The sequence below is a fragment of the Fukomys damarensis genome, unplaced genomic scaffold, assembly GCF_012274545.1.
Source record: "Fukomys damarensis isolate Sample0158 unplaced genomic scaffold, DMR_v1.0_HiC HiC_scaffold_26, whole genome shotgun sequence".
Taxonomy (NCBI): Eukaryota; Metazoa; Chordata; class Mammalia; order Rodentia; family Bathyergidae; genus Fukomys; species Fukomys damarensis.
The window spans coordinates 13,857,466-13,876,454 of record NW_022900938.1 but is presented as its reverse complement, the minus strand read 5'-3'; the positions used below and the strand labels follow the sequence as shown (position 1 = coordinate 13,876,454).

Genomic DNA, 18,989 nt, shown 5'->3' with positions numbered 1-18,989 from the left:
GTTCTAGAAGTCTTTTTTTTCTTCTTCCTCCTCCTCCTCCTCCCCCGCCCCCGTTGCCACTGTAACTGCTTACCACAAATATAATGACTTAAAACAGCTTACATTTATTCTCTGTTAGTTCTGGGAGGCAAAAGTCCAAAATTAGTTTCACTGAGCGAAAGTCATGGTGTTAGTAGGATTCCTTCCTTTTGGGAGTTCGAGGAAACCTGAGCTCTCTTGTTTTTTCATCTTCTAGTTGTATTTTTCTCTGTGCAGCCTTCTTTCATCTTCAAGGCACAGTGTTCTGATTTCTGCTTCCCCTGTCACGCCTGTTCCTCTGTCATGAGGTCTCACTCTGCCTTTCTCTTACAGGGACACACCTGATTGTTCTGGGTGATCTCCCTGTCTCACTATGCATACACAGACCTGCAGTCTTCTGTGCCGTGTAGAGCAGCACTCACAGGTTTTGGTTATTAGAACATGGTCATCTTGGAGAGCTCTTATGTAGTCATGTATGTTTTATATTGCTAATTTTTTGTTTTACTTTGCTTTTTTGTTTTTTTGAGACACTGTAGTAAAAGCTGGCCTTGAACTATTTAATAGCCCAGACTATTAAACTTGAGATCCTTCTGTTTCAGTCTCCTAAGTGCTGGGATTTCAGGCCGGTGCTACCTTGCCTGGCTTATATTGCTAGTTGTTGATTTTCTTTTTTTTTCTTGGTACTGGGGATTGAACTCGGGCCCTTGTGCTTGCCAGGCAGGTGGTGAAACCACCGAGCTAAATCCCGGCCCTGATTTTCAGTTTTCAAATTTGCTATATTTCTCTTTGACAATGAATGACAAAATTTTCTTACTGCCTGATTTTCTGAATGTAATTATATTTTATTTCTTTGTCAGTGTTTATATTACTATGACTGTTAACACTGTTCGGTGTGGAACCAGTGTATTCACTTATCATCCTTTTTTGTGAATCTCTTTTTTCCAGTAGTTAATACTTGGCTTATTTTTTCCTATCAGTCTTTTTTTTTTTTTTTTTTTTTTTTTTTCCCTTCAACATTCTGTTGCTATGGTACATATCTATCTTTTTATAGAATGCTTTGTTTTAATCATAATTTTCTTTGTTTTAAGCTGATAATTTCTGTCACTGAGCCTCTCTTGGCAATCTCCTATTTCTTTTTTTTTCCTTATTGAGTTTATTGGTACATTTTAGGTATACAGTACAGTTGCATTCATCATTGGGATCTTGTACCTTTACATGACAGGTCTTGGTTCTCAGTTTTTCCCCTGTCCCTGCCCTCCCTTCACCCCTCCTCCCATATCTATTTACAAATACTTTATTTCCATTTTTTCATTTTCTCATATTTTTTTCTTTTCCCTATTTCCTTTCCCCTACCCTTCCCACTTCCCCTAAACCTTTAGCACTTTTGTTGCAATTACACATTGTAAATTATACCATTAGGATCTTATTTATGATTATAGTTTTTCACACCAGAGAAACTATTCAGTATTTAAATAAGTGTGACTTATTTATTTCACTTAAGAGTATATCTTCACTATGCCTCCATTTTCTTATGAATGACTCTAATTTTTCATTCTTTATGGCTGAGTAGTATTCCATTTTATAGAAAAAACACATCTTCTTTATCCAGTCTCCAACTGAAGGGAAAATAGGCTGTTTCCAAGTTTTAGCTATTACAAACTGTGCTGCTATAGATATGGGTGTGCATACATCACTCTGGTATGATTCTTTTAATTCTTTTGGAAAGATACCCAGCAGGCTGGGTCAAGTGGAACCTCTAATCCTAACTCTTTGAGATATCTCCATATTGATTTCCACAGTGGTGGCACCAGTGTGCACTCCCACCAACAATGGAGAAGGGTTCCTTTCTCCCCACAACCCTGCCAACATTTGTTATTGATTGATTTCTTGATAGCAGCCATTCTTTGTGGGGTGAGGTGGAATCTCAGTGTTGTTTTCATATGCATCTCTTGAATGACCAGTGATGTGGAACATGTTTTCATATATTTAGTTGATGCTTTTACTTCTTTGTCTGATAAATGTCTGTTTATTTCGGATGCCCGTTTTTGAATTGGGTCTTTGTATTTGGGGTGTCTGATTTTTTTCGAGTTCTTTATATATTATAGATAATAGTCCTTGTCTGAGGAGCAGCTGGTAAAAATTTTTTCCCACATTGTAGGTTGTCTTTTAGTTCTGTTGATGGTTTCTTTTGCAGTGCAGAAGCTTTTTAATAAGATGAGCTCCCAGGTGTTGATTCTTTGTGCTAGTTCCCGTGCTACTAGGGTTTTGTTCATAAAGTCTTTTCCTATGCCAATGTCTTCAAGAGTTCTGCCTAACTTATCTTCCAGCAAATTTAGTAACTCTTTTTTAATATTTAGATCTTTAATCCACTTGGATTTTAATTTAGTATATGGTGAAAGATAAGGGTCTAGTTTTAATCTTTGTCAGGTTGAAATCCAGTTTTTCCAACACCATTTATTAAAGAAGATATCTAGCCTCCAGCGAGGATGGTTGGCTCCTTTGTCAAGATGAGGTAGCTGAGTACATCTGGAGTTTTTTCTGTATCTTCCAATCTATTCTACTGATCCTCAGCTCTGTTTCTTTGCCAGTACCATGCTGTGGCTTTGTAGTATAGTTTCAAATTGGGAATTGTTATACCCGCTGCCATGTCTCTGTTGCCTAGGATGGCTTTTGCTATTCTAGGTCTCTTCTGCTTCCAAGTGAATTTTTGGTTTATTTTTTCTAGTTCTGTGAAATATACTGTTGGAATTTCAATTGGCATTGCATTGAATCTGTATAGCAGTTCTGGTAGTATGGCCATTTTCACTATGTTGATTCTTCCTACCCAGGAGCAGGGGATATCTTTCCATTTTCTTATATCCTCTTCAATCTCTTTTTTCAGAGTGCTGTAGTTTTCAGTGCAGAGTCTTGTTTCTTTCATTAGATTGATTCCTGGATACTTCATTATTTTGGATGCTATTGTGAAAGGAATCGTTTCCCTAATTTCTCTCTCAGTGAGTCTCTTATTTGTGTAAAAGGAGGCTATTGATTTTTGAGTGTTGACCTTGTATTCAATTACCTGCTGGAAGTGTCAATTAAGTCTAGAAGTCTTTGGGTGGAGTTTTTTGGGTCTTCATTATATAGTATCATACCATCAGCAAATAATGACAGTTTAATTTCTTCCTTTCCTGTCTTTATTGTTTTAATTTTTTTCTCTTGTCTAATTGCCATGGCTAATATTTCCACAACTATATCGAAGAGGAGTGGTGATAGTGGGCATCATTGTCTTGTTCCTGATTTTAACATGAAGGTTTTCATATTTTGGCCATTTAATATGATGTTGGCTGTTGGCTTTTCATAGATAGCCTTTATTAAGTTGAGATATAGACCATCTATTCCAATTTTTTGCAGGGTTTTTTTATCACGAATGGGTGTTGAATTTTGTCAAATGCTTTTTCTGCATCTATTGAGAGGATCATATGGTTTTTGTCCTTGACTTTTTAATATAATGTATTACATTCACTGACTTCCGTATGTTGAACCATCCTTGCATCCCTGGAATAAATCTGACTTGGTCAGGATGGATGATCTTGATGACCCTCTGTATTCTCTTTGCTAGTATCTTATTAACGATTTTTACATCTATATTCATTAAGGAGATTGGCCTGTAGTTCTCTTTTTTTAGTTGTGTCTTTCTTTGGCTTGGGAATCAAAGTGATACTTGCTTCCAGGAATGAATTTGGAAGTATTGCTTCCTTTTCAATTTCATTGAAAAGTTTAAAGAGTAGTGGCAGTAGTTCTTCTCTATATATCTTGTAAAATTCAGCAGTGAATCCATCAGGACCCAGGCTTTTCTTTGTTGGTAAACTTTTAATTACATTTTCAATTTCACTGATTGTAATTGGGGTATTTAAAATGTTTTTATCTTCGTTCAACATTGGTAATTCATAAGTATCTAGAAATCTGCCCATTTCTTCTGTGTTTTCCATTTTATTAGAGTACATGTTCTCAAAGTAAGTATTGATGATCCTCTGGATTTCTTTTGGATCTGTTGTGACTTTACCTTTTTCATTCCTAATTGCATGTATCTGAGCCTTTTCTTTCTTTTTTTTTGATAAGGTTAGCTAAGGGTTTATCGATTTTAGTCTTTCAAAAAACCAACTCTTCATTTCGTTTATTTTTTGTATCCTGTTTCAGTATGGTGTGACTATCATCCTGGGATTTGCCTTAGTTTCTAGTTGTGGTAAGTTTAATCTGACAAGTTGATTGACTTGACAGGTGCCTGGTAGATCAGTATGTGAGGACCTGCAGACCCCTCAGTGACACCATGTTGAGTCTTGGGATAAGTCAGCAGGTTCCTGGGGCCTAACCTTGTGGACTGCATCTGTCCCTGGACCCTTCCCCTCTCACTGTCTTTACAAACCTCTGGTGCCCAGATGTCTTGAGGCATGCAGCTCTTCTGATTCAATGTTGCTGAAACCATGGGCCAAAATAAAAATTTCTCTTAAGTTGTGTGTGTCAGGTTTATTGTCTCAGCAGTGGAGAGCTGACCAGTACACTTAGGAGTTCTTTTTCCTAGATAGCATATCTTCCTCTTTCATTATGTCCTCTTTTTGGAGAAGCTCTTTGTGAGAAGCTTGCTTTGAAAGCTTGAATAAGGTTAAGACCTGCTGACAGAAGTGTCCTCCCCACATCTTTATGCTTGATTGATTGGATATAGTATTTAGGTTACAATTTCAGAGGCATCTCCCCTCCACTGCCCATGGAAGTCAAATGTGAGAATTCCTGAGTATTTCTTTGCGGCGTTTTTGGGGAAAAACAAAAATACAAAGAAACAAAAACTTATTACCTTTGTATTATTATTATTATTATTTTTTTACTGGGGATTGAATTGGGGTCCTTGCATTTTTGAGGTGGGTGTCGGAACCACTGAGCTAAATCCCCAGCTTCTGTATTATTATTATTATTCCCAATTTGTGTGGAACATTTTTATTTGTTTTGCTAAAGAATTGATGTCCCTTTGAATCAAGATACTTAGAATCTTCAGTTCTGGGGAAACTTCTGTAGCATTTGTTGGATAATTGCTTTTTCTTTACATTCTGTTTATGATTCTTTTTGTGTGGTGCATCAGTGTACAGATTTGTAATTTTCATTTTCCTTCTTACATTACTTATATTATCACTTGTGTCGGTTTTTATTTTCTCAGAAAGTTTTTTTTCAGTAACTTTTTTGCCTGTCATTTTAATTTCCAAATACAGGAACACTGATTCTGTTTCATAGAATGATGTGTTGCCTGATTCTGGAATTAAAAAAAAAATTTCTAAGAGCCATTTTTTATTATTGTTCTTTGAATGGTTAGAAATATTATATCCTGTTTTTCTTATCAAATTTTTTACCAGTAAAGTTAGCTGTGGTTTCTTTTCTTTCTTTCTTATGACTCTTGTTGTCTTTTCCCTTCTTATTCTTTCTTCTGTTTTTCTTCCCCCTGTCATTATTGGTGGAAGCGTGCTTATTGAATGAAGCACTAACAAGTGACTTGGAATCTTTGTGTATGTAGAATTCACCATCGGCTCAGGTGGGCAGAGAATTGATAGAAGAAAATGTACTTCTTACAAGGTTTCACTGTGGGGGAGGGGGATTGGACAATATGCTGATTTTGTTGTTGTTGGGAGAACCTACTTTCAGTCTATATTTTCTTGAAGAATTCTTTAACCTGATTCCATCCCACCAGTGGTACATGCGTGACTGTCCCGTTGGGACAGCTTGTACTCCAGTGATATAGTCACACATGAGACAGTCATATGTGTACCACCGGTGGTTCAAAACTCCTGGTGGTGAAGTGTACAAATTGGGTCCTGTTGGGAACGTATTAACAGCCTCATGCTGACCTGGTATTCCGCCTGCAGACAGAGGTCTCTTTTTCAGTGTAAGACTTACTGCGCCTGATCTCCTTAGAGCCGTTCTCTACTGTGAGTAGAATCACTGGAGTTTGAGCAATTCAGGTTCTGTTTCTTTCACGGCCTCTTTTTTTTTCCCTCAAAACCTCTTGAGGATGGAATGGGAGTGCAAGCCTCTCCTCACTTGCTGCCTTAGGATGAGGAGGGGCCTGGTATCAGATCCCCGATGATGCATACTCTAAGCTGGGTTTCTTTGATTCAGTCAGGAGCCTTTCATAGTTCCTGTGATCTTCAAAATCTGAGCCTTTCTCAAATGCTTGGCACTAGGTGTCTGGCAGGACTAGAGGTGAGCACAGGTGTGAAGTTCATGCTTAATGGGATGTTGTTTGTATCTGTTGTGCAGTGTGCTTTTTGGGTACCAGTGCATCAGGATTTTGGAAAGGTTCCCTGGGGCAACTGTCACTTCATATCAGCTGCTATAAATTTGGGTGTTCCCAAGACTACTATAATGTTTGATGATTTATTAGAAGAACTCACTGAATTCAGTAAAAGTGCTATTCTGATGGCTGTGGTTTTGCAGTAAAAGGATATAAATTAGAGCAAAGGAAGAGACATAGGGTGAAGTCTGGGAGGCTTCCAAATGTGAAGCTTCCCTTCCATTGTGCTCAGGGTTCTTCCTTCCAGCATTTGCGAGTGAGTGTCGGGAGACACAGAATATTCTCAAGTAGGGAAGTTTTTTGGTGGGATTGTGTCCAGGGTTTTTATTGATGTGTGATTCTCTCTCTGAGGGAAGGGATCATGATATGGCTCACAGCTCCCATCCTTCTCTCTCATGATGGCCCTTGTGGGGTGACCGGCTCCGAACGCGAGTTACCTTGTTAGCCAGCATAAACTACCAGGTTCTGTCTGAGGGACCCATATAATTAAGTAACATTGGTACTTCTGCTGCTGGTGAGATTCCCAGGGTTTAGAGGTTACGTCCCAGAAACCAGGTAAAGAAAAGACCTCACATTGGGCTGAGGCAAAATTTTTTATTGCACCTTGTGGTGTTTGTTTTGTGGTAAGAAACTAACACCACTAGGGACTTTTTCTCCAGTGACACATCTGTTTAAAATTTGCTGCTCTTTTTATCCATTTTTTCATTTAAAAGTGGTCTATTTTGAAATAGTTAATTTGTTCATTAATGGAAGACATTTTCATAAAGGATAATAAGGTCTTTTGCCATCCGCTTTAATCTGATTTTATGAAGAATTTTGAATAGTGATTTACCAAGGGAGACAAATTATAGTCCAATCTGATGGAGATAAATAGGCACACTTTATTTTTGTCTTATAAAGCATTAGTGTGTGGATACCAGAAGTCTGATTTAAAGGAAGTGAAATCAGTAAAGCAATTAAACATTAATGAGATGGGGATAATTATGCTAAACTTATGTAAATACTTTTAGATCATGTATAAGTAATTATATTTTTTAAAGTAGATGACAGGGTAAAAATTAGATCACTTATTCATTTGAGGATTAATTTTGATTTGTTTTATTTTTAAAGTTTGTTGTAATGGTTGTCTCAGTTTGAGCCCTCATTTAGTTTCTTTTTTGAAAATTATTACATGATGTCACGTAACTAAATTGTACCTTTTTAATGGTGCACAGAATATAAAAACTGGATTGGTTTCAGATTTTATACTAAATTGTCTTTTACTATTTTGGGTTATAAGCCTGTTTTTGTGTAAGAACTTAATTTATTTAAGGATCTCTTTTGTATAAATCCATGCTTCTGTTTATTTCCTAAAGGGGTAGTTGGTAAGTAAATTGGTAAAGAGATGTTTTTAAAGCATACAGTATTTGTTAAAGTGGGGCATTTCATTTTAAGTCAGCCTTCTTTTAGAAGTAGATTACACCTGTTGATATGTCTGTGGTGATGAGAGAAAAAGTAATTGTTAAATATATTGTTAGTGTATAAGTAGTTTAGTATTCCTTTAAATTATTTATTTTATGTTTACTTTTTTTTTTTTTTTTTTTTTTTTTTTTTTTTTTTTAAGTTTTTTGAGACAGGGTCTCACTATGTAGTTGGGACTGACCTGGAACTCACTATGTAGCCCAGGCTGGTCTCGAACTCAAAGTGATCCTCCTACCTCAGCCTCCCGAGTGCTGGGATTACAGGCATGTGCCACCATGCCCGGCCACCATTTTATATTTCCTTTTTGAAAGTAACTATACATTCAGTTTTAAGTTGGATAATTCTATATGATAGCAGTGTAAAATAGTGGGATGTGATTCTTGTGGTACTGGAGCTCGAACTTGGCCTCACAAATGCTAGGCAGGGCCTTTATTACTGAGCTGCAGCCCTGGGACTCCATTCTTGTACACCTTTTCATTTTCTCTAGTGTTAATATTTGTTTTATATCTTCACTTGCTTGGTTGCTTTTATAAAATATTTGGGTATTGGTTTTTCTGACTTCTCAAGCTGATGAATTGGTTTTTAGCCTGTTTACTTGACTGCTGTTTACACATAAACATGTAGATAGTCTTGAGCATCTTTCTTTTTTGTCTTGTAGAATCTACACAGTTACCCACTGTCGCAGCTAGGTCTGGAAATGTTAAATGGAACATTTGAGAAATAAACAATTACACTTTTTTTTTTTTTTTTTTTTGAGACAGGGTCTCACTATGTAATTGAGACTGACCTGGAACTCACTATGTAGTCCAGGCTGGTCTCACAGTGATCTTTCTGTCTCAGCCTCCCGAGTGCTGGGATTACAGGCTTGCACCACCAACAATTATACATTTTAAATTCTCAGTAACACGATAAAAGTTTGCATTGTCTTGCTGTGTCCTGCCCAGAAGCATCCCTTTGTCCAGCACACGCGTGCCGTGTCGATTACCGCCCGTTAGTCAGTCAGCAGCCCTCTTGGTTTCCAGGTCTTCTGTCAGAGTATCGTAGTGCTCGTATTTCATCAGTAATGACACCAGAGCACAAAGTAATGATGCTGGAAATTCGCATATGTGAAAGAGAAGCTGTAAAGTACTTTTTTAAAGTAAAAATTTCAAAAGTTCTTGATTAAATAGCAAATTTAAAAAATGATAAAATTGCTATGGTCTATTGTAAAAATGAATTCTCTTTTGACTTGAAACATGAACATTTTATTAAACTTTGAAGAAGGCAGAAGAAATTTGTGTTAGTTTTGGCGATTGCACCTCAGATTGCAGTAGTTACTGCTGCAGTTCATGATTATATGCTTAGCATGAACAAGGTGTGTTGGAGCTATGAAGTATAAATCATCCTACCTGGGGTAGGGGGGTTGCATGTTTGAGGTTAGCCTGGGTAACCGGATGAGAGCCTGTTTCAAAATAAATTAGAGATTCGCCGCCTGCCTCGCAAGTGCAAGGTCCTGAGTTTGATCCTTGGTGCCCCCTACCCCCCAAAAAAATAGAAAGGCTGGAGGTGAGCTCAGTGGCAGAGCAGCATCCCTGGGTTGAATCTCCAGTACTGGGAAGAGAACAAGACAGACATTACAGTTGTGGTGTAGCACTATCTGGAGTTTTGGCATCCTCTGGAGATCTTGGAATGTATGTCCTGCAGTTGAGGGACTACTGTGGCTCCCTAGTAAGCCTAACACATCTGAGGTGGTCTGAAACATTTTTCTTGAAGGAAAAGTTAGATTAGTAAGTTAGATTAGCTCTGGATTCTCAATTTGAGACCACATTCTAGGCACTCATAATTTATGCGATAAAAGAGTTGAGTTTTTGTTTGTTTGTTTGTTTGTTTTGTTTTAAGACAGGGTCTCACTATGTAGTTGAGACTGACCTGGAACTCACTATGTAGCCCAGGCTGGTCTCGAACTCAGTGATCCTCCTGCCTCAGCCTCCTGAGTGCTGGTATTACAGGCGTGCGTCACCACACCTGGCAAGAGTTCAGAGTTTTGAAATTCTTAGGTGATGATTTTTTTTTTTCTTAGAATCACATTGCTGCATTGTAGTTTTTATTTGGTAACTTCATGTTTTTATTCTGTCAAGACTATGTTTTGTATTGGCACTGTTTGGTGACAAGAGATTCACATTGTAAATTATGTTGTAATATTTGGGAAGACTCAGTAACTTGGTCTTCTGTTTATAGCTAAATGGATGCACATTGAGGCCATTCTCTTAAGTGAAATAAATAGGGCATACCTGAGTAAATACAAGTAAATTCTCTGGTGTGAAAAACTAAAAGTGTAAATAAGATTCAAATGCTATAATTGAGATTGTGAAATAGGAAGAAAATAGCTAAAGGGGAAGTAGGAAGGGGAGGGGAAAGGAAATAAGGGAAAAGAAAAAATGTGAAAAAAGGAAAAGTTGGAAACAGAGTCTTTGTAAATATGAAAGGGTGAAGAGGGTGAAGTGAGGGCAGGGGTATGGGGAAAAAATAGGAACCAAGACATATCTTGTAAAGGTACAAGATCCCAACAATAAATGTAACTATTGTTTGCTTTAAATGTACCAATAAACTTAATGGGGAAAAAATAACTTGGTCTTCTTCCAATAATTAAGTAATAGAATTGCAATAAAATTACAGAATTCTGTCTTGCTAAATGATACTTTGTGTTGACGTCAGTGATTGGCTCAAGGATACTAATATCAGCATCTTGTCATTCAGTGCAGTCCAATTCTGTGCTTTGAATACAGTTACAGTGCAAGATGATGTGCTGCTTTTCCCCCTCTATACAAAGATATTTTCACAGTCTGTGTAATTCAGTAGTAGTTAGAATATGGTAAATTTGGGGGGACTGTGGACTGCTTAGGCTTTTTTTTTTTTTTTAATTTGGCGGTTTGAGTTTTATAACCTTAAGAGTAATGTGATTCTCCAGCCCTAGTTTGGGAATGGTTAATGGCGTGTCATATTTCTGTCTGTGGAATATTGTTTAGCTTTTCATATGGCTCTGAGGAAGAAATAATTTCTCATAAATCACCCAGTACTCTTGACTGCTAACTTTTTTGCATCTCAGTTTTGGATTTGAGTAGTGGCCTTACTTATTTTTTAGCAGGCTTGGTTCCTGTAAATTCTTCTGTCAGACATTACAGTTGGTGGCAGACCTATGGTATGCGTGCTGGAGCGGGTGTGCAGATCCCTGTCTGTTGGCACGGGAGCCAAGTAGCCCCTGCCAAAGTTTGACAAATCAGCAAGCATATGACAGCAGATTTGGACATTTAAATGTGCAAAAGTACACTAAATGCAAATTTTTACCTTTCAATAAAAAGATATTTGTATCGTTTAAAGCTTTGTTATTGTGTTTTTCTTTTAAGACAAAAAAATGTTAATGTATCAGTTTTGTTTTCCCTAAACTAAAAATTCTGTATTCAGGTTTAATTGTACTGTTAGCACTTGGTGATAAATCAGTGGGTTGCATTTTGGGCACTGGTCTCTAAAAGGTTTGCCAGCACTGTTAAAAAGGCACATGAGAGGTATTTGATGTAAGTTCATCATTACCAACATACTTGTTTTATAAGGATAAATTATGGTCTAGTAATACAGGAAATTTTGATTTGAGTTGAGTGAAGTTATAAAGATATCAAGACTTCCTAACTGAAAAACTTTTGGAAATCTGGGCATGGTGGGGCAGGCAGGCCTGTAATCCCAGCACTTGGGAGGTTGAAGCAGGAGGATCGCTGTGAGTTTGAAGCCGGCCTTGGCTACACAGAGAATTCAAGGCCAGCCTGAACTACATAGCAGAACCCTGTGTCAAAAAAATCCAAACCTCTGGGAATTTTTATGTGCTAATGTACGTTGTAAATCTCAGATCAAGATAGTATAAAGATTTTTAATAAAATTTTTACCACAGTGGCGTTTTGGGAGGGGAAAAGGAATGTCTTTATTTCTTAAGAGCGTATAGAGAATCTTTTTGTTTCTTAAGCGTATACTTCTAGAAATCCATTTGACTGTAAATACTTTGGAATGACTTAAGGTTCGACTTGGGGTGATTTTTCAGTTCAATTGAGAATTCAGGATAAAAGACAAAGTAGCAGCTATATCTTATTTTTAGAATGGTGAGCAAGGAGCAAGAGAAAATGAGTAAAAGGAGTGTGAAGGACAAATATGGCTCTGTAGAACAGGTTTTCTCAAACTTCTTAGATTTTAAATATTCTTTACAGTCTTCAGAGTTGAAAACCAAAGAGCTTTCGTTCACGTGGATTATAGCTGTCTATGTTTACTGCATCAGAAATTACACTTGGGGGGCCAGGGCTGTGAGAGGCTCTGGGGTGCTTGCCGATCTGCCAGGAGTCCAGCGTCAGCCCTCGGTAGTGGCACCCTGTCTTGGGATGCACTGTCCATTTCAGGTTCCGTGCTGTGCACTGGCGTGCAGTGTGAGTGCCCGTGACAGTGATACTGTTGCGCACTGCCAAGTTGGGAGTTAATTTTATCGCTGCAGAAGGACACACACAAACTGAATTTCAGTGTTTGGGCAGAAAAATGAAATTTACTGTTTCTGTTGATTTTGTGTATTTATCCTTTAGTGGGTTTTAAGGAGTGTGAAAGAACATTTTCTTCCCTCAAAGAAAAGAAACCATTGAGTTTTTTTTTCGGTCCAGTGTTGTACAGATTTCTTAGAGGACAAGGACTGTGTGTCCGCTGAGGCTTGTGTGGTGATGTTTGTCATTCTAATACCGTGCAGCATTCTGGTCGGGCTGTGGCCCCTGTGGCTCAGTGAAGAGCTCCTCACTGATTCCCTCAGTCCGAGGCTGGGTGTGGCTCACTGCAAGGTGGACTTGCGCAGGACGGCCAAGCACTGGAGGTTACTGGACTATTGATTAAGACATGAGCTGTTGGGCACCTGATTCTAACCTTTTCAGTTATGGTTTTTCTAATATTAGAAACCCAAAATATAAATAAGGAGTAAAATAAAGGAGAGATGGTGGGAAACAGTGAGGAGGATTCTGAGGCATGGGGAGGGATGGAGAGGAGAAGATGTGGAGGATTAAAAATGGTCAAGATGCAGTACATACCAATTCCTCAAGGTGAGTATAGCTATTATGTATTGCCAACATATGCTAATAAAAATAAAAGACCTTGCATCATCCAATTTAAAATATACGTTCATAAAAATTTATGTTTCCATGTAAACCAATAGTCTTTTCTGAAGTGACAAAAAACTTTTCTAAGACAAGATTTTCATAACAGGGTCACAGTTTTATTATTTATTTATTTATTTATTTATTTATTTATTTATTTATTTATTTATTTTGGTACCAGGGATTGAACTCGGGTCCTTGCGCTTTCAAGGCAGGCCACCGAACTGCTGAGCTAAATCCCTGGCCCCAATAGTTTTATTTTTTAAATCCTTAGGTCTAAAAGTACAGCTGAGTCCTTATGAATCTGATTGTGCAGTTCAGCCTGAAACAATGGATCACATCAAGTAGCCTCTGGAAAAGTCCATTGTTTGCTGCTCATAAAGACAGTGAAAAAGGCAAATTTTATATTATAAAAGTAATTTTGACTTGGGGTAATGGAGGGTCTTCTGACCCTACTCAAAATACTGCTGGTCTATGCCAGGATTAACTGGATTACTGCCTAAGGGGTCATGCTTTATCCCTTTTGGATGTTACTGAACTTAGTGTTTCTTGTTGTCTAAAATGGAACTATAGGCAGGGATATCGCTCAGTGGTTCCACCGCCTGCCTCACAAGCGCAAGGTCCTGAGCTCAATCCCCGGTACCAAAAAAAAAAAAAAAAAGTAATGGAACTATAATGGGGACTTATCTCACAGGGTTGTTTGAATTAAATAAAATCATACATGTAGTTAACGGTGTGCTAAGCTTAATGCTATCCTCTTATTTCAGAATTTTAGTGCTATTATCATTTGGGCTCAGAATTTTTCATTGGTTTCTCATCTCAATTGAGGTAAAAACCAAAACCTTTGAAACTGCTTAAAAGCTTTTTCTTCATGATTTGGTGTATTGTTACCTCTTCTGCTCTCAAGTATTTGCCCTGATCCCAAATCCCCCTTGCTCATCATGCAAGTGGCCTCCTTGCTCTTCATCTGACGCCAGTCGTGGCCTTTTCAGTGCCTTTTGTACTTACATTCTTCACCTAGTGTTCATTTCTTCAGTTCTTGGTGTTTCTCATTCCTTGTCACCTTTAGATTTTTCCTTTAATGTCACCTGTATGAAGTCTTTTTCCATTTAGCCCTTCTCTAGACTTAGTCTTTGTCTCGCTGCTTATTTTATCTCTAAGATTTTGGTTATTTTCTAACACACTAGGTATTGGTCTGGTAGACTTTAGCCTCTTTTTGGGATGATACTGTTTTATTTATTTTTTTTACTTAACTTGCTGACTGTTATACCCCTAGTACCTACAGTGACACTTGGTATATATGAAGTGCTGAAAAAATATTTCAGTGAATTATTGCTGCTATAAAAATGAAGGAAAATAGTTTTGCTTCTTAGAAATGTATAATCTTGGTTGAACAGTACCTTTGAGTTAAAAGGAATATATAAAGTGTTTGGCATGGCACATTGGACACTTAGTGATGCTTATTAAGTGGTGCTGTAACTGAGTCATGAGAACAGCAGATTAAGATATTTTAGATAGGAATGACCTGAATACTAGAAACTACTCACATTTTAGGGATAGAGGTGGATACTGTTGAGAGGCACAGTGGAAACACATGTGGAGAGTAAAGTATTTGGATTTTGTTCTGTTGGTAATGAAAAGTTTTAAAATATTTTTAAGGCAGAGGTACTGTGATAATCACTCATGGCGATCCTCCTGCCTCAGTTTCACAAGTGCTGGGATCATAGGTGTGCACCACCACACCTGGCCCCAAAGTTATATGTTTTGAATATTTATATAATTACAAACCTCATTAATAAAGTTTTTCATTAATTATTTCATAAACTAAGATCTTTATTTTAAAGTGAATCAAAATTTATATTGGTGATTAACGTAATGAATATACTAACATAGGGCAGAGTGTGTTTAGTCCAGCAAATATTGGTCAACCAAGAAAGACAACGCTGTCTCCTGCCCAGTTGGATCCTTTCTATACTCAAGGAGATTCTCTGACTTCAGAAGATCACCTCGATGACACTTGGGTGACTGTATTTGGGTAAGGCTTTTGGACTTTTATAAACAGATATGTGTACCCCAACATGGATAGTGAGTACTGCATTATCAGGCATTACAGAAAAATAGAAAGAATTGCACAGTAAGGCTCATATACCCACAATCTCAGTGTTCACAGTTTTTCAGTTTGTCATCCATCCATTTATTCTTTTGTTGTTGTTGTTGGTATATTTCATAGTAAGTTGCAGGCATCAGTCCATGCCACTTTGACACTTCAACATGCACTATTAGCTGGAGTTCCATAGCTTTCTCAAATCATTTGTGGTCCTCTCCCCCAAATTATTTTCTCTGAAGCATATTATCTCACTGGTAGAGCTTTTCCCCCTACTTTGTAATGGCCTCGACCTCTAGAAGACTTAAACAGTTTCATGCTAACAAACTTGAGCTTTGTTTGTGTGCCATACAGTGTGTCACTGGGTTTATACATTCTAGTCAAAGAGTGTTGCATGTTAGAAACAGAGGATAACAGTCCTAGATGCATATGGACTACAGTTTAACACCCTCCAAATACTTTAAAGTACCTTAGAGATCTTGTGTAATTGTTTATTTTATAGAGGAGGAAACAGGTACAGACACATAAAATGGTTGAGCTGTTCACATCTAGTTAACAGAAAAGCTTCAGCAAAACTCAGGTCTTTGATTTTTCAGGCTGATATTTATTCTACACAATGTAAACTTATTTCTCAAAGTGCATATTTGCCATGCTCATACTGGATTTTTATTATATTTATTTTTGGGGTAAAAAAAGATAACACACGTACTCCTTGAAGAGCAATGAACAATGTTTAGTGGATTCTATGTGTTAAAATTCAAAAAGATAGTACAAGGATGTGTGGTAAAGAGTGTTTACTAGTTGTTTCCAGCTATAATTTTTCTTTTTAAGATAGCGATTGCCAGGTTCTGTGTGTTATTGACTCTGTTTTGATTAGAAGCAGGATCATTGCATGTGCTTGTTCTCCAAAAAATCCAGTGCTCAGCCATAGGTATAACATTTGGGCTGGTTTCTTTTTTAAAAAATTGTTTAAGACTTTATATTTTCATAAAATAGATGAATGTTTTTTAATATGGGAGTCTTTTCTTGTCTTACTCACTTTCTTCTCCTAGGCAAAATACCCAGCACCCACAACTTAAGGAAGGAGAGATTGCTGTGGGCTTTGGTTTCAGTGCATGGTTAATTGGCACCAAGGCAGGGTGGACGTAGCAGAGAAGCATAGCAGAGGAGAGCAGCTTAGTGCACAGGGAGCACGGTCGGGGGAGCCAGGGAGGGAAATCTGCCCTCTGTGGCTGCCTCTTTGGCAAGTCCGCTGAATTGCTCACAGTATGCAGTCTCTTTTCATAAAGCCCTGCCTATGGATGAGTACGTGAAGCTCTTGGGAGACATCTAGGTATAATCTTACAGTTCCTAATTACGTGTTTCACTTTCAATAGTAATGGTGGTGTCACTTTCATGATTCCCAGTGATTAAATTATTTGAAGTCCTTTTGCCGCCCTCCCACGTAAGACACTCCCTTAGTGCCTCCTTATTGTGTTAATTTTATGTTTTAGTAATCTGTCTGAGGATGAAGCATTCTCCTTTAAGGCATAAAATGTTTTTATTTTTATTATTTATTGTGAAATACTTCTAAAATGTGATTTTATATATATATATATATATATTGCTTTTATTTATACACACACACACACACACACATATATACATACATTGCTTTTTTCCTAGTTTATCATGAAATATAGTTCATTGTTTTGGGTGATTCTTTTTGAGAGTATTGAAATATTACTTTCTGTTCAGAGTGGTCCTAGGGTCTTAGAGTTAGGTTTTATTTCTTTTCTTTGTTTTTGGTACTAGGGATTGAACTTGGGACCTTGTGCTTGCAAGGTAGGCAGCAGAACCACTGAGCTAAATCCCTGGCCCATGGTTTTTATTTCTTATCTATCACCCTCACTTACAGCCATTCTTTTTTCTGTTTTGTTTTTGTTTTTGTGCTGTATAGGCACTTTGCCTTATTTGTCTGTCTTTAGGGTTAAAAAAGTCCTATCCAGAAATATTTTAATATTTTTAATTCCTCCTCTCTCTAGTCAGATTTTTTTTCTGTGGGGTTCTAATCTAAGATCCAAATTAACCAAGTCAGTGAAGACCTCCAGTTATATTTTTTCATACTTCTGATAGATACTAGCTTTAAAATAGAAAATAGTTTTATTGTTTGGACTATAATAATAAGATCACTGAATTTTCCCTTTGAAGATATGGCTGTTAAATTTTGATTACTGCTCTTTGAAGTGATTTTAAACCATTAATACTGGTGCTAAATTTTATTTTTGTTTGAGGGACTCAAGGCAGAATGTTATGGCTATATATTTTAAAATTTCCTCCTGATAGTCCTAATGTATCCAGCTGCATGTAAACATATACACTATAAAATAAATTACAGAACTTCAGCTATTTTTGAAAAGCTGTGAGAATGGAAATTGTAGAGATTTCAGAACTAGAATCTGGCAGTCGGCATAGCCGAGCCAATACTAACAGCTGTTTTGAGTGAGCGCTCCTTGACAGAGAGCCTGTTCACGAGAAAGTGGGATCAACAGGGGTCTCTCACTAGTGCCCTGGGTGCCGGGAAGGGGGGTGCTTTATACATTTGTCTTGATGGTGGAAGTTGACTGTTTTGTCTGGGTGACTTTTTTTCAGGTTTCCACAAGCATCTGCTTCATATATATTGTTACAGTTTGCACAATATGGAAATATCTTAAAACATGTGGTAAGGCTCGCTTTCTTATCAATTCAGGAGTTTGGCTAAGGAACAAAAGGCTGTGAATTGAAGGAAACTACTTCTGAATTTTGTGTTTTTTTGTAAATAAAATTTTATTTTTAAAATTTTCAAAGAGCATGTCCTTTGGAGTCTAAAAGGCTCAAAGTTGCATAATGTGTGGTAAAATGAATAAAAATAGAAGATAGCAAGAGTGAGAATTTCAGGTTCCACCCTTCCTTTTTCAAGTGATTCTGGTTGCTTAAAAAAGTTAGATTATGCTAAATATTATTTTACTGTTTTCCAATTTGATCTTGCTTTATTGACAGTAAAGGAAAAAGGAAGCTTTTAACTGTATAGCATTTTTAGAGTTCTTTTATATAGAGCTTTAACAAATGACTGGACTTGGCATAAGTTATGCCACCATTCTTTTTTCGTTATTAAAAATTTAGCTTCACAAAATCATATTGATGAATTAAGTTTTAAAACATTTCATAACAAGTGTTGATAATGACCTTTTTATAAGAAACAAGTGTTTTGACAATTATTTTATTTTCATAGATTATTTGCCACTTATGTGGTCTATGAGAACTGAATAGAGATTCATGAAACTGTTTCTATAGGAGTTTTGTTGAATTCTAGTTTTTTACTGGGCATCAAATAAAAAATGAAAGTATAAATTAATTCATATTCACACAATTTTGTTTTCTTTTTTTTTCTTTTGAGTTTATTGGTACATTTGAGGTATACAGTACAGTTACATTCATCATTGGGATCCTTTAGCTTTACATGGCAGGTCTTGGTTCTCATTTTTTCTTCTTGTCCCTGCCCTCCCTATACCCCCTCCGTCCCTCCCCATTTACAAACAATTTTGTTTTCTAATAGAGTTCATTTAGTGTGGTTTTTATATATATTTTTGTCTTAAGAGACAACTTCATTTTTTGCAGATGTCTAACACAGGAAATTGGATGCATATTCGTTATCAGTCTAAACTGCAGGCCCGGAAAGCATTAAGCAAAGATGGGAGAATATTTGGAGAATCCATCATGATTGGTGTAAAACCATGTATAGACAAAGTAAGTTTTCGGCGATAAAAATAATCTGCAATAATACATAAGATCCTAATAAGATTACTGACATTTAGAAATGGGAAGAAAGGAGCTAAAGGTGTAGGGAAGGTGGGATGGGTAGGGGAAGGGTAGTAAGGGAAAAAAAAAATGTGAGATAATGAAAAGGTGGAAATAAAGTGTTTGTAGA

The 18,989-nt window shown here is 37.1% G+C and overlaps 1 protein-coding gene across 3 annotated transcripts in view; it reads left to right on the top strand.

Annotated features, from left to right (window-relative positions):
* Nucleotides 1-18,989, top strand: part of Nup35 (nucleoporin 35) — a 37,730-nt gene that overhangs the window by 15,574 nt on the left and 3,167 nt on the right. For all 3 annotated transcript variants that reach the window (XM_010636810.3, XM_010636811.3, XM_010636812.3), the window contains exons 5-7: nt 14,833-14,974; nt 17,675-17,744; nt 18,680-18,808. In XM_010636810.3, the coding sequence (XP_010635112.1) occupies nt 14,833-14,974; nt 17,675-17,744; nt 18,680-18,808 (341 nt within the window). The remainder of the gene's footprint in view (nt 1-14,832; nt 14,975-17,674; nt 17,745-18,679; nt 18,809-18,989) is intronic.